The sequence below is a fragment of the Musca vetustissima genome, unplaced genomic scaffold (assembly GCF_032173495.1).
Source record: "Musca vetustissima isolate MV318-11 ecotype Yass unplaced genomic scaffold, APGP_CSIRO_Mvet_v1 utg102835, whole genome shotgun sequence".
Taxonomy (NCBI): Eukaryota; Metazoa; Arthropoda; class Insecta; order Diptera; family Muscidae; genus Musca; species Musca vetustissima.
The window spans coordinates 1-16,918 of record NW_026874846.1 but is presented as its reverse complement, the minus strand read 5'-3'; the positions used below and the strand labels follow the sequence as shown (position 1 = coordinate 16,918).

Sequence of the window (16,918 nt, the reverse complement as noted above, 5' to 3'; positions counted from 1 at the left end):
GAGGTAAAGTTTTTTTCAGTTTTTAATTAAGATAAATATTTAAGGAACAAAAAATAATTGCCTTCCTCGCATGAAGCACCTCAAAAGGGGGATCTCGAAAATAAATTAACTCTCCGGGATATTAAAATCAACATTTTTAAGCGATTTGAGTTCTGCAATTTATTCTCTTCAAAAAAATTGTGTTTGTTTTCTATCTAAAATTTTTGAATTTTTCTTCTTGTTCTCTTTCCAGGACCTCCGGTTGTAGCCGAATCAATAGTCGGCACCCATGCAAGACTGCCATGTAATGTAACCCCACCATTACTCGAAGATCGTGTGGCCTTGGTGATATGGTATAAAGTTGGACTGAAGACACCCATTTACAGGTGAGAAAACTAAACCAGATTTTTACGCCCTTCACCACACTGTGGTACAGGGTATTATGTCTTTGTGCATATGTTTGTAACAGGCAAAAGGAAACGAGACAGACACATGGTTCCTTTTGAGAATATGCATAGAATCACTTGGGGGAATCGATTCAGATTTAGATATAGCTCCGATATATTTTTGTCCGATTTTAGGTATACAGGGTTGCCCATATTCGACGGACCCATGTTTTTTTTTTTAAATCAAGGAAAAAAATAAAAAAATGGCGGTTGGCAATGTTAATCATTTAATTTGTTTATTTATCTCTCAAATGGCCGCCTCTGTCGTTGATGATATATTGTGCCCTTTTTGCTGCATTTTCCATCGTTTTTGCCAACATTTCGGAGCTCTTCTACGGTCCTTGGCTTGTTAACGTAAACCTTTGACTTCAAATATCCCCACAAGAAGAAGTCAGGCGGCATCAAATCGGGCGAACGCGGTGGCCAGTCCAAATCACCTCTTTTCGACATCAAACGGTCCGAAAACAAATTCTTCAGAACATCGATTGATATGCGACTTGTGTGCGTGGAGCGCCGTCTTGTTGAAACCAGAACTGCCTCATACGCTTTCGACGAATAATGGACATCACAAAATTGGTCATCATTTTCGCACTAACGACCCACCAAACTGTGACTTTTTCGTCATGAAGAGGCACTTCTTGAATCTCCTGAGGATTTTCAGTGGCGTAAAAACGGCAATTTTGCTTATTTACGGTGCCATTCAATGTGAAATGGGCTTCATCGGACATGATAATTTTGTTCCAAAATTGCTCGTCATCTTCGGCCATTTCGATGACCCTTTGGGCCCATTCCAATCGACGAGGCTTGTCCGCAGGCAACATTCTGTGTACCAAAGTCCCTATATATATTTCGATTTCCACGAAATTTGGTATAGGGTACTGAATTAGGTCTAGAACAATGTGTGGTAAGTTTCCTAAAAATCGGTTCAGATTTAGATATAGTTCCCATATATATTTTCGTCCGATTTAATGTAAATGGTAATCCAAAGCCCCTATATATCTTTCGATTTGCACGAAAGTTGGCACAACGTACTTAATTAGGTAAGGAAGGATGTGTGCTAAGTTTCGAGAAAATTGGTTCAAATTTAGGTATAGCTCCCATATATAGTTTCGCCCGATTTTAGGTAAATGGTGTACCAAAGTCCTTATATACCTTTCGATTTGCGCGAAATTTGGTATATTTTACTGAATTAGGTCTAGAATGATGTGTGCTAAGTTTCGTGCAAATCGGTTCAGATTTAGATATAGCTCCCATATATAGCTTCGTCTGATTTTAGGTAACTGGTGCATCAAAGTCCCTATATATCTTGTGATTTGCTCGGAATTGCTCGGATGTCCATATATATCCTTCGATTTGCACGAAATGTGGCACAGCGCACTGGATTAAGTATAGAAAAATGTAGCTAAGTTTCGAGAAATTCGGTTCAGGTTTAGATATAGCTCTTATATATATTTTTTCGTCCGATTTCATGTAGTGGGCCCAGTCCGACTTTACTATTTTCCTTACTGGTTTTAAGTAACTTTATTCCTGAAAAAATTATCTTTCTTTTCCAATTCCTTCCTTCCTCATTCCCTTCCTCTCCATTTGCTGTTCAATGGCAAAGTAAATTCCATTTCTTGGACAACTGGACACCTTAGTGGTCATTCGAATATATCTCCCAGAAAAATTGCAAAAAAATTCTCCACGACATTATCCTTTACTCAGTTCAGACAATTTGATGCCAGGTGTTGTTGCCTCCACTTTCGTTGTTGTTGTTGCTGCTGCCCTCATTTCGAGGCTCATTTTCATTCATTTCTTTGGCTTGCAGGCCGCCACAGAGCTGCAAAAGGGTAATAGCTTGTCATTGCTTGGCTGGGCTGTTGGTGTTGTTGTTGTTGGCTTTTCATTAATTTGTCACAGCAAGCAAATATAGCAGCGACCAGGCGATAAAATGAGATAAATGACACAGAGGCGGCGAGGATCAGCATAAAAAATTCAGCGTCATTCTTTCTGGTTTCTTGCGCTAATGAGCTGCAAAACTATAGTTTTTCGGTTGGTTTTTTGTCTCTTCGCTTTTTTTTTGGAGGATTCATTTGCAAGGACAAAGTTTTTTTGTTGGTGTTTTTTTCCTCCTATTGTCCTGCAAAAGGATGTGAAAAAAATCCGTTTGTCTCCTCCTCCTTTCTTCAAAAGGAAACCGAAAAGTAATGTTGATGACAAAACTGACGATAATGATGACACTTTTCTTGCTTTATTGGGCATGTGTGTGGGGGGGAGGGGGTGAGTGGATAATGGACAGGACAAAAGGATAACAAATAATGGTGAGGATTTTTTTTTTTTTGTAATTTTTGTTGGCGAAAATACTGAGGAACTTGAAAACGGAAATGGAGGTTAAATTTTAATGCAAAAACTATGCCAAAAATAAGCAGCCAAGGGAGGATGGACAATAGAGGGCTGGGGAAGGGTATGTTTTTACCACCAGGATAATGATGATGATGAATTACAATTGGATCAAATGTCCATAACCAAAGAAAGCCAAGGAAAAATTTTTCGCCGTTTTATTTTGCATGGAGGTTTTCTATTTGCATTGAGCCCCCACATTGCCTTCCCACTTTGTTACCACCAATCTCCTGGCCTCCATTACCCTGTAATCTTTGGCCATTACCACATCAACAAGAATTCCCTCCCCAGCCAACATGAACTCATTATGACGAATAACAACAACAAAGGGAAAAAGATATCCTTTTGTGTCATTATTCCAATTGAGGATTCTTCAAGTTTTTTTTTTCCTTTTTTTGATTCTTCTTCTTCCCCATTTGGATGTTGATATTTGTTTTATTGTCCGACAATTGTTTTAATTTCTGCCATTCTCATTTTGACAATTCATTTTCTTTGATTTTTTTTATTCATATCTCCTTTATTTATTTTTCTCTGTCTCTTCTTTTACAGTGTTGATACCCGTGAATCGAACTTTTCCCATGCCACTCATTGGTCAGATGAAGCATATCGAGAACGTTTGTCCTTTGCCCTCGATGGCCGCACCGGTACACTAACCATGACAAATGCCCAACAGGAGGATACGGGCGAATATCGGTGCCGTGTCGATTTTCAAAAGAGCCCAACACGTAATTCCAAAGTTAATTTGACCGTCATAAGTAAGTATTGAATGTTACAACAACAAAAACAGCAAAAATTTACAAACTGTGAAATACCAACAACAACAAAATAAAATTGAAGAGAAATAAGAAATAAATATCCTCAAATAAAATCGAGAAAATAAAAACATTAACATGAAGAACCATGACGAGAAATTACAAAAGGGATTCATTAACACAAAGCATACTTCGTTTACAATTGTTTCCAACTTCTCAATGCTATCGTATGTCGATTGAATGCGGGTTGAAGTAAATTACAACAACAAAAACAAACTGTAGTTGTTATTGGAAATAAATTAAGATATTTATTGCAATACTTGGAGATTCGTCTTTAAGAAGAACATTAAATATTGCAGACATATTGAACAATTTTAGGTTTTAAGTCGGAAATCGAGCCGGATAGTTGGAAGAGACCAAAATTGGATAGGGAACCTTTAAAATTTCGTCGGAGCTCAATACAGAAATATGCGCTCTTCGATGTGGGAATAAAACATAAAAAATCCAAACTTCGCTAAGTTCGCAGGGGTCGAACTTTGTATGCCCTCCGCCATGAGGTGGTCATTCAAAATACCAAAAATCGATAGGGATATTTATATGAAGGCAAGGTAAATCTCTGTCAATAAAAAACGAAATACCAAACAGCAAAAAGTCAGGTCAGAATATAGGGGTAGGATTTTGAACATTTTGCAAGACGTTTGTATGGGCCTGTAAAGAAATATGGTCTTATATTATAAAAAACGGACAGGATGATTATATGGATCCTATAGCCAGAGATCGACAGATACTTAAAATTTTTTATAGGGTTCCCCCAAAATAAAAAATAGAAAAAATGTCGATCGACTGCATGGCGAAGCAAATTATAATAGAATTTTTAATACTATTTTAATGTTCAGAAAATTGAGAAGAATTTATCGAATAAGACCAAATTTTGATTTCCTTTACAATACCATTGAAATAAAAATAACTCCAGGTCTTTGATAAAAAACATCCAGGGCTTTCTTAAGAAGATCTCCAGGTCTGCTATAAAAATACGTCCAGATATTCGATAAAAAGAGTTCCAGGTTTTCGATAAGAAGAGCTCCAAGTTTTCGATAAGAAGAACACCAGGTCTTCGATTAGAAGAGCTCCAGGCCTGCGATAAGAGGAGCTCTGGGACTTCAATAAGAAACGCTTCAGGTCTTCGATAAGGCCTTTGACAAGAAGACCTCCAGTACTTTGATAAGAGAAACTTCAGGACTTCGATAGAAGAGCTCCAGGTTTTCGATAAGAAGAGCTTCATGTCTTCGATAAGAATATCTTCAGGATAAGAATAGCTACAGGTCTTTGATAACAAGAGCTTCATGTCTTCGTTAAGATGAACTCAAGGTCTTCGATAAGAATATATCCAGCTCTTTTATAGAAACATGGACTTGTATTGAAAATATTCTCTAAAGAAGTTACCGGAATGGAAAAAGTACAGCCACATCGTAATACTAAACATCAATTCGATTGGAAAATGATTATAGGACCATCAAAAACCTATGATGGGACCGATCTCATGTGTTTAATGTTTGATAGCCAATGTCAATTTCAGCCAATGAAATCGGTTTAAAAGCAGGTCTGATACCCTCAACATAATAAAAAACAGTGAGCGGGGCAGTATTGTCAGGCGAAGCCGACCCTTTAATGTCCTATACATTTATCAATGAACTCAAAAAATTCTGGAGATATATGTTCCGATCCCAGTCAATATTCAGCGATATTTGCACCCTCTTTCACGATTAGAGTTCAACAACTCATTTTTCTTGCTGTGGAATATTTTCCGAATCTTGTTTTCTCGGGGTGGTTAATCTGACCCTCTGAATATTGATCATTAACAGCCAATCTCATTAGTTGTCCAGATCCCCCTCCGCGCTTAAAAATTGTGATGTTCGGTAGTGACCTCTAGAGGGACTATATAACTAGACATACATTAAAAATTTCTGTACATTTCATGTCTAAAGATTATCTGATCATTACCGAAAATTATAGGCGTCGTCTAGGACCATATTCCGAACTTAAAGTAAATTAATTTAGTGATTAGAGCACAATTTACGCCCTCAAGTGTGTTAATGATAATATTGAACAATATCAGAATAGGTCGGCTCCTGTAAATATTTACGTATAACTCCACATCCGTGTAAATACTTGGTATCAATTTTAAGGTCAGCTACTCCTTTTAGATATATCATCTACGTCTACGTCCTTCAGGAGTAAATATATAAGCCCAAGAATACATATTTTTTATTTTTCAAAAAAAAAAAAATTTGGCCTATTTAACCTGCTAAATCTTGAATTATCCTCATCAAAACAGTCATGCACATTCTATGGTCAAACACCTTTCTCTGTGTAAAATTTCCTGATGTTCGGGTCATAATTGTGGCCACTAGAGATACAAAAAATACGGACAAAAATAAAATGTTTGGTTCATTTCAATTAACCGATCATTACCAAAAACAATAGGGGCCTTCTTTGCATGAACCCGTTCTTCATGCAAAATCTCGTGACGATTGGTCCATTACTGTGGCCTGTCGTATTTACAAAATATAATGGACATATGCTGAAAGGTGGGTCTGAGGCCAATATTTTGCCGCATTACAAACTATTGCGGCCACACAGAGAAGTAATACCCTTACAACATAGGTTATAAAAATTATGTCAAAATGTGTTTTCTTTGGCGTTTAACAATACCTGATTGCCACATCATAGCCACTTCGAGGGAAAACATGTTATAGGTTTACCAGTGCTTAGGTTTAGACTAATATTCCTTGAGGCCACACAAACTTTTACCCTCGCACCATAGTTATGTAAGGTATGAAGTAAAAGAATCTGACTAAGTACCCCGAGTAACGGGGTTGTAGTATTAACCGGTCATTACCAAAAACAATAGGGTCTTCTTTGGCCAGAATGCGTGCTCCATGCAAAATTCCGTGACGATTGGTCCATTACTGTGGCCTGTATTGCGTTTACAAACTATAATGGACATACGCCAAAAGGTGGGTCTGAGACCAATATTTCGCGACATTACAAACACAAAGCAATAATACCCTTACAACATAGTTGTGTAGGTTATAAAAATTATCTGAAAATGAGTTTTCTTTGGCGTATGGCAATACCTGATTGCCTCATCATAGCCACTTCGAGGGAAAAATTCACCTGAAAACCTTCAAAATAATGAGAAAATGCCTAAACTCCCCAAAATATTGAATATTGTGATATGTAGATGTCAGGGGATACCCTAAAAAGGTTATAGGTTTACCAGTGCTCGGGTTTAGAACAAATATTTCTTGGGGTCACACACATTTTTACCCTCACACCATAGCTATGGTAAGGTGTGAAGTAAAAGATTCGGGCTAAGTGACCCGAGGTAGCGGGGCTTTAGTATTTCTGTTTTAGTAGTATTTTTGTATTAATCCGCCAAAGAAACGTCTCTCCATGCAGATACTGCATTGACAGCATCCTGTTATATGGATATACGGCTAAAACCTTCACCTCCTCAGGTAAATGGTCCACCGTCTCAATTTCCATGGCGGTATTCCGAATGGTTTGAATATTTTTCCACTGCGAATCGCTTAAATTCGCAGACCACATCGGCGTCGCATAGCTTATCACCCAACCGACCTATTGTTTTTATACCCTTCACCACACTGTGGTACAGGGTATTATGTCTTTGTGCATATGTTTGTAACAGGCAAAAGGAAACGAGGTAGACCCATGGTTCCTTTTGAGAATATGCATAGAATCACTTTTTAAGTCGATTTATGCATGTCCGTCCGTCCGTCTGTCTGTCCATGTATTTTTGTGAGCAAAGTACAGGTCGCATTTATGATCCGAATTGGATGAAATTTGGCACAGCTCATTTGTTTGGCCCAAGGACGAACCCTATTGAAATTGGGAAAAATCGGTTCAGATTTAGATGTAGCTCCCATATATATTTTCGTCCGATTTAATGTAAATGGTGTACCAAAGTCCCTATATATCTTTCGATTTGCACGAAATTTGGCATAACGTACTGAATTTAGCCTAAAATGATGTGTGCCAAGTTTCGAGAAAATCGGTCCAGAGTTAGATATAGCTCCCATATACATTTTGGTCCGATTTAAGGTATATTGTACACCAAAGTCCCTAAATATGCTTCGATTTCCACGAAATTTGACATAACGTACTGAATTGAGCCTAGAGTGATGTCTGCCAAGTTTCGTGAAAATCGGTCCAGATTAAGATATAGCTCACATATATAGTTTCGTCTGATTTCATGTAAATGGTGCACCAAAGTCCCCATATATCTTTCGATTTGCACGAAATTTAGCATAACGTACTGAACTGATGCTGGAATGATGTATAGTTTCGTCCGATTTCATGTAAAAGGTGCACCAAAGTCCCTATATATCTTTCGATTTGCACGAAATTTGGCACAGCGTACTGAATTTAGCCTGGAATGATGTGCACAAAGTTTCGTGAAAATCGGTTCAGAGTTAGATATAGCTCCCATATATAGTTTTGTCCGATTTAAGTTATATGAAGCACCTACATATCTTTCGATTTGCACGAAATTGTGCATAGTGTACTGAATTGAGTCTAGAATGATGTGTGCCAAGTTTCGAGAAAATCGATTCAGATCTAGATATACATATTTTCGTCCGATTTAATCTAAATAATGTACCAAGTTCTTATGTTGCATAGCGTTTTGAATTTAATCCAGAATGATGTGTGCCAAGTTTCGTGATAATAGTCTTGTTTAATATACCCATAGTGGTGAAGGGTATCATATAGTCGGCCCCGTCCGACTTTACTACTTTCCTTACGGGTTTAAGAGATCGAAAATGTTTTTTTGTCAGCACACCAAAAGCTGCCGACGAGCGACTTGAGGAATTTTTCCTATTTGTACGAAAATAGCGGTGACTTGCGTACTCCATCGAGCATGAAGCTAAGTGGGAACTCCATTTGATGAAGTTTGGCACAGCTCATATACATAGTTCAAGGACGAAATAGATGAAAATCAGTTCAGATTTGACATTGCTCACCTATATAATTTTTCCAATTCCACGGAGGTACACCATAGTCTTAAGCGATAAACATTAAGATATCATAGCGTACTGAATTGAATTTCAATATTTTTCCAAAAAAGGACAACAAGTTCCTTTCTTCATTTACACTTTAAAAAACCTTTTTAAGCTTTTTTAAAACAAATAAAAAATTATATCCTCTCCTTTTGGATATCCCCCCAGTGTTCAAAAATAGTTAAACAAATCTATATGTTGATAGAACAAAAAAATATTCTTTAAAAACCCAAACGATTATAATACTTCTTTAAAAACAATTCGATTTTTTGGTAATATTTATAAATAAATTTTCAAGAAATGCCTGGAGCTCTTAAATATGTGATGAAAAAAAAGTCTACTATACTAATTTTATATTTTTGTAGCTTTAAAACACTACAAATAAATTTTCTTGACAAATAAAATGAAAAAATCTGATTGGAATGCATATTCCCTATTACAGACAATCATTGGAAAGAAATGAAAAAATCAAGTGGAAAAAAGTCTTCCAAATAAATGTAAAATAAATTGAATTGCACACTAAGTGGATGCAAACATTTTATAAAATATCTCTCTTTTATTATTGCAACAAACATTAAAGGATTTCCATAGAAAAAAAAGCCCTTCAGATGTAACAAACACATATACACAATTATTTTCTAGGCAAAAGTGCAAAAAAGTCCATGAATTCTGTTACACTTTTCCCTGAAAAATAGGACTCTCCACACACACACATCCATACACTCTCTCCCAACTTTCTTCCGGAAGAAAGTTTAACCATAGTTTGGGGAGCCCATGAAGTTTTAGTTTCCTTTTCATTTCAATGGGGGGTTTTCTGCTTCAACACACACTCCCGCACACCAACATACACTAGAGTACGTAGTTTTAAAGCCAACTTTTAAACACCATGCAACATTGCGGCAAACGAAATAATACCAAAGTTTCAAACAACTGAAGAAATATTTTCCATGTGCAGAAAATCCAAGAAAAAAAAGTCGTTCAGTATTTTCCAACTTGAAAATCTCAATGTCTAGGGTAAAATAGGATCTTAAATAAAGATTTTATGCTATTAGAAAGTTTGCTGTTCAGTCTTTTTTTTTCTCGTTTCGTTTTTTGGCTTTCATTGTTATTGGAAATTGTGTTAGAAATGCAAAGTTTTGCATTTCGCTTCGGCTTAGGGAGATGTTTTTTTTTTCTAGGTTTCTTTTTCTGGGGAACATAAAATCTCATTGTCGTAAATTTGTTGCTAGCTTTAAGGTAAAGTAAATTATTGCGGTAAGATGGTAAGTGTGTGTGTTCTTTTTCTAGGAACAAGAAAATTAAAACAGGTGTTTCAATGGAGTACTAGGAAAACACATTGTTTCAAAGGTTTAATTGTTGCAGGGCTCCCTGAAAACAACTTTAAATAGTCATTGGACAAATTATCAACTTCGTTGCATAGACCCTAAAAATATTGAAAAAATTTTTCATAGTTATCGAAAAATTAAAAAAAAAATCAAAAAAAAATTTTGACAAAAATCCACGCTGGTTCATTGTCATTGAAAAAACAATTTAAAAAATCTGCAACTTTTAACAGTCCTTGAAAAGTGAATTTTAAACCAGTAAGGAAAGTAGTAAAGTTGCACGGGGGCGACTATATGATACCCTTCACCACTTTGGGTATATTCAACAGATGAATCCTAACAGACGTCGCATTTTTAAAGGACCAGCAAAATGAAATTGGATCCATAAACATGTCATTCTGCTACCTATACTATTTTTTCCATTTGGTCAGATAAAGAAGCTATATCGAAATCTGAACCGATTTCAACGATTTCAGGTAATTTTACACACATCATTCCAGACCTACTTCATTATGCTGTGACAAATTTCGTGCAATATTAAGGGGCTTTGATACACCATTTACCTTAAATTGGACGAAAATATATATGGGAGCTATGTCTAAATCTGAACCGATTTTCACGAAACTTAAAACACATCATTCTAGACCTAATTAATTACGCTTGGCCAAATTTTGTGCCAATCGAAAGATATATAGGACTTTGGTGCACCATTTACATTAAATCGGACGAAAATATATATGGGAGCTATATCTAAATAACAACTGATTTTCACCAAACTCAGCACACATCATTCTGCACTTAATACAGAACGGTATGTCAAATTTCGTGCACATCGAATGATATATAGGGGCTTTGGTGCACCATTTACATAAATCGGACGAAAATATATATGGGAGCTATATCTAAGTCTGAACCCATTTTCACAAAACTCAGCACACAACATTCTGCACTTAATACAGAACGCTCTGCCAAATTTAGTGCAAATCGAATGTTATATAGGGACTTTGGTGCAACATTTACATTAAATCGGACGACATTATATATTGGAGTTATATCTACATCTGAACCGTTTTCACGAAACTTGGCACACATCATTCTGGACCTAATTCAGTACTCTGTACCAAATTTCATGCAAATCGAAAGATATATAGGGACTTTGGTGCACCATTTACCTTAAATCGGACGAAAGTAGTTATGGGAGCTATATCTAAATCTGAACCGATTTTCACGAAACTTAACACACATCATTCTAGACCATATTCATTACGCTGTGCCAAATTCCGTGCAAATCAAAAGATTTCCAGGGACTTTAGTGGACTATTTACTTAAAATCGGGCAAAGCTATATACGGGAGCTACATCTAAAACCGATTTTCACGAAACTTTTCACACATCATTCTAGACTTAATTCAGTACGCTGTGCCAAATTTCGTGCAAATCGAAAGATTTATATGGACTTTGGTACACAATTTACCTTAAATCGGACTAAGATATATATGGGAGCTATATCTAAATCTGAACCGATTTTCACGAAACATGGCAGACACCATTCTAGACCTTATTCATTACGCTGTGCCACATTTCGTGCAAATCGAAAGATATATAGGGACTTTTGTTCACAATTTACCTTAAATCGGACGAAACTATATATGGGAGCTATATCTAAATCTGAACCGATTTTCTCGAAACTTGGCACACATCATTCTGGGCCTAATTCAGTACTCTGTACCAAATTTCGTGTAAATCGAAAGATGTAGATGGACTTTGGTGCCCCATTTACCTTAAATCGGACGAAAATATATATGGGAGCTATATCTAAATCTGAACCGATTTTTCCCAATTTCAATAGGGTTCGTCCTTGGGCCAAATAAGTGACTTGTGCCAAATTTCATCCAAATCGGATCATAAATGCGACCTGTACTTTGTTTACAATTTAACATCTACAGACGGACAGACGGACGGACGGACATGCATAAATCGACTCAGAAAGTGATTCTATGCATATTCTCAAAAGGAACTATGGGTCTATCTCGTTTCCTTTTGCCTGTTACAAACATATAAACAAAGACATAATACCCTGTACCACAGTGTGGTGAAGGGTAAAAAATCCAGAGCTATTCATACTCCTTTAAAATATCTACGCCTTTTCATAGTCCTTGAAAAATAAGTTTAAAAAGTCTACGCTTTGAGTATGTCCTTAAAACAATAGTTGCAAGTCTACGACTTTTATGGGTCCTTAAAAAAATATGTTTTTAAACCCACGTCTTATGCATATGTTCAAAAAATATTTTAGAAATCTACGCCTTATGTAAGTCCTTAAATTTTGCTTAAAAATATATCTTTAAAAATCTTTCCCTTTTTGTTATTTAAATGATCGGGCCTTGAAATATTATCATTGCTCAGGTGTTTAAAAAATAGTTTAATATTTTTCCAAGAAAGGACATCAATATCTTGCTTTCATTTACACTTTAAGAATAACTTTTAAAGTTTTCTATGAAACGAAGAAAAAAATATTTTCCCCTTTTGGTTTTTCCACAAAATATTTAATTTATAGTAAATAAAACTCGACACACACACACTGACACGCATCGTTTTCGGGCACCTAACCACATGTGCAATATATACATATATCGTTTGGGTTTAATTTTTTCCAGAAAAGAAAATTTGTATCTTTCTTGAGGTTTTGCTGCTGCTGCTGCTGCTGCTTCCTTGCACATATTTCTTACTTCGTCTTGGTCTTCTTCTACTTTCGGTTGTTGGTTGTTCTGTTTGAAAATGGTTTAAAAATGTGTGGTTTAAACTAAACTTAGAGAAGAAGAAGTATAAAGTGGATTTATTGCATTGTAGTTGATGCACAACTCTATCTCTCGGAGGGTGTTGTCCTGGCGAGGTATGTGGGAAGAGGGTGTGGATGTGTATGTGTGGTTGGTTTCTTTTGTAGGTTGTATCATAAACAATTTACTTGCTATTTATTTTGGCTTAAAGGATTTGTAATTTATATAACAATTATTTAACAAATTTATAGTTGAACGGCTGATGCTGCTGCGTTTGGTAGTAAAGACACAAAAAACTATTGGGGTCACATAAATCCCTTTGATTGTGTGTAAATACATCTGTTTTTTTTTTTTTTTTTGTTAAACGAGGCTTTGGGGTTTAATTTTTTTAAAACTTTATAACAATTAAACAATTAAACACATTTAAAGTAATGAATCTTTTTTATAGCACGAGTACAGACAGTACATATTTTTAATAAACATTCGTAGAGGACCTAGAAAAAGGCGTAGATTTTTCCAAAAATATATTTTTAAGAGAGCTACATAAGGCGTAGTTTTTAAAACATATTTTTAAGAGAACTGCATTAGGTGCGGATTCTTTTCAAAAATAATTTTAGTAACAAACTTAAGGCGTGAAATACAAAAAATAAAAGGCCTACATAAGGCGTAGATTTTTTTTAAAAATATTTTAACAGGATTTTTAAATAATATTTTTGAGGGTATCACATAAGGCGTGCATTTTTATACCCTTCACCACACTGTGGTACAGGGTATTATGTCTTTGTGCATATGTTTGTAACAGGCAAAAGGAAATGAGATAGACCCATGGTTCCTTTTGAGAATATGCATAGAATCACATTCTGAGTCGATGTATGCATGTCCGTCCGTTCGTTTGTCTGTTCATGTTAAATTGTAAACAAAGTACAAGTCGCTATTATAAACCGAATTGGATGAAATGTGGCAAAGCTCGTCTATTTGGTCCAAGGACGAACCCTATTGAAATTGGAGAAAATCGGCTCAGATTTAGATACAGCTCCCATATATAGCTTCGTCCGATGTTTTTTGAATGATGCACCAAACTCCCAATATTTGTCCGATTGGGACAAAATTTTGCACAGAGTACTGAATTGGGTCTAGACTGATGATCAGATTTAGATATAGCTTCCATATATAATTTCGCCCGATTTAGGTAAATAGTGCACCAACGTCCCTTTATAGCCTTCGATTTGCACGAAATTTGGCACAGCGTACTGAATTCGATCTCGAATGATGGGTGCACAGTTTTGTGAAAATCGGTTCAGATTTAGATATAGCTCCCATATATATTTTCGTCCGATTTAAGGTAAATGGTGCACCAAAGTCCGTAAATATCTTTCAATTTGCACGAAATATGGCACAGCGTACTGCATTAGGTCAAGAATGATGTGTGTTAAGTTTCCTGAAAATCGGTCCAGATTGAGATCTACCTCCCATATATAGTTTCGTACGATTTTATGTGAATGGTGCACCAAACTGCCAATATTTGTCAGATTGGGACAAAATTCTGCACAGAGTACTGATTTGGGTCAGGACTGATGTCTGCGAAATTTTGTTAAAATCGGTTTAGATTTAGATATAGCTCCCATATATATTTATCCGATTTTAGGTAATTGGTGCACCAAAGTCACTATATATCTTTCGATTTGCACGAAATTTGGCATAGAGTACTGAATTAGGTCTAGATTGATGTGTGCTAAGTTTCCGCAAAATTGGTTCAGAGTTAGATATAGCTCGCATATAAATTTTCGTCCGATTTAAGGTAAATGGGTCTCCAAAGTCCCTATATATATTTTGATTTGCACGAAATTTGGAACAGCGTACTGAATTAAGTCTAAAGCGATGTGTTTTAAATAGTTTCCATATATATTATCGTCCGATTTTAGGTAAATAGTGCACCAAAGACTCTAAATATATTTCGATTTGCACGAAACTTGGCACAGCGTACTGCATTGAGCCCAGAGTAATATGTAGTAAGTTTCGTGAAAATCGGTTCAAATTTACATATAGCTCCCATATATATTTTCGTCCGATTTTAAGTAAATAGTGCACCAAAGTCCCTTTATAGCCTTAGATTTGCACGAAACTTGGCACAGCGTACTATATTGAGCCCAGAGTAATATGTATTAAGTTTCGTGAAAATCGGTGCAGATTTAGATATAGCTCCCATATATATCTTCGTCCGATTTAAGACAAATGGTGCACCAAAGTCCCAATATTTGGCCAATTGGGACAAAATTCTACACAGAGTACTGATTTGGGTCAGGACTGATGTCTGTGAAGTTTTGTTAAAATCGGTTCAGATTTAGATATAGCTCCCATATATAGTTTTGTCCGATTTAATGTAAATGGTGTATCAAAGTCCTAAATATCTTTCGATTTGCACGAAATGTGGCACAACGTACTGCATTATGTCTAGAATGATGTGTGTTAAGTTTCCATAAAATCGGTCCAGATTAAGATATAGCTCCCATATATATTTTCATCCGATTTAGTGTAAATGATGCACCAAAGTCCGGATATATTTTCCGATTTGCACGAAATTTGGCATAGCGTACTGAATTGAGTCTACCATGATGTGTGTTAAGTTTCGTGAAAATCGGTTCAGATTTAGATATATCACCCATATATATTTTCGTCCGGTTTTACATATATGGTACACCAAACTCCTAATGTTTGTCCGATTAACACGAAATTTTGCACAACATATCAAGTTGAGACTTGAACAACGTTATTGGGTTTTGTTGAAATTGGTGCAGATGCAGCCATAGCTTCCATATGTAGTTCGAACGGTTGTCGGATTGAAATTAAATTTTTAACAGTGCGGCGTACCGAATAGCGTGTATCAATTTTGCTATAAATCGTTCTTCATAAATTTGTCCCATGGTACGCAGACGACTCGAAATCTGCCCGAAAAAAATTACATTTATCATAGGTTGCAGAATGACATGAGTATGTTCCTTCGAGTGATGAAGAGTATCATATGGTCGGCTCAGTCGTGGATTTTTAATAACATTTTTCTATGGCCTTTATAAGGAGTAGATTTTTTAATAATATTTTTTTATGACCTTCATAAGGAGTATAGTTTTAAAATCATATTTTTCTAGGACCTTCACAAGGAGTAGATTTTTAAAATCATATTTTTCTAGGACCTTCATAAGGAATAGATTTTTTAAATGATATTTTTCTGCGACCTTCATAAGGAATAGATTTTTTAAATGGTAATTTTTGTGCGACCTCCACAAGGAGTAGATTTTTAAAGTAAATATTTTTCAAGGACCTCCACAAGGAGTAGATTTTTAAAGTAAAAATTTTTCTAGGAATTGTGAATATTTAACCCACTCAAATTCTATTTTTAATATTTTTTTTCCAGGGTCACTTTATGTATTCATGTAAATGACTTAAGGACATTTGCTGCTCTAAATCCTATTTTTCTCCTAACAACCTTTGTTGCCACTTACCTACAATTCTATTATTGTTGTGATTTGTAATGCTTCATTTGTGTCTGATATGGTATTTACTAACGACGACTGTTTTGTGTCTCTGTTTCTTTTATTTCTTTGCAGTTCCACCCGAATCGATTACAATACTGGATCACAAAGGTACAACAATAAAGGATCATGTTTTGGGTCCATACAATGAAGGTGCCATAATAAATATAACTTGTGTGGCTATTGGTGGTAAGTTTGGCTATTGTTGTTGTTGTTATTGTATTGTATTTAACCATTTTGTTATTTGAATTGAAAAATAATAACAATGAGAGTGTTAAAGGACCTGGGTGGGAGAGGATAATAACAATAAAAGGATTGAAATGTAACGATACGATAAAAATTAAATTTTTTGTTTTGCAACAGTATCATGTCTCTGAATTGTGGAGACTTTTATATGGAAATTAAAAATGTAAGGAGGGGGAGGGAATATCTAGTTTAAAATTTATATTTAAAAAGGACCTCTTTATACTTCTCCAAATATTTTCTTTTTGAAATTGTGTACCCTCTTTTTTGTTTTAGTTCCATTTCCAATAGTCACTTTGGAATGATATATCGTATCTATCGTTTTTGTCAACAAAGGATGTCTGTTGTATTCTTTTTGTTTTCAAAATATTTTCCCACCTATATTGATACTCTTATGCTCTGAGTATTCCAACCCC

The 16,918-nt window shown here is 35.6% G+C and overlaps 1 protein-coding gene across 1 annotated transcript; it reads left to right on the top strand.

The window, feature by feature from the left end:
* Positions 1 to 225: 225 nt before the first annotated feature.
* Positions 226 to 16,448, top strand: LOC133337202 (uncharacterized; the record flags this gene model as incomplete). The annotated part of the gene is made up of 3 exons (XM_061545459.1): positions 226 to 365; positions 3,354 to 3,559; positions 16,335 to 16,448. Coding segments are annotated over 3 exons (460 nt in total), but the record flags the coding sequence as incomplete, so codon positions are not given.
* Between the last annotated feature and the right edge of the window lie 470 nt (positions 16,449 to 16,918).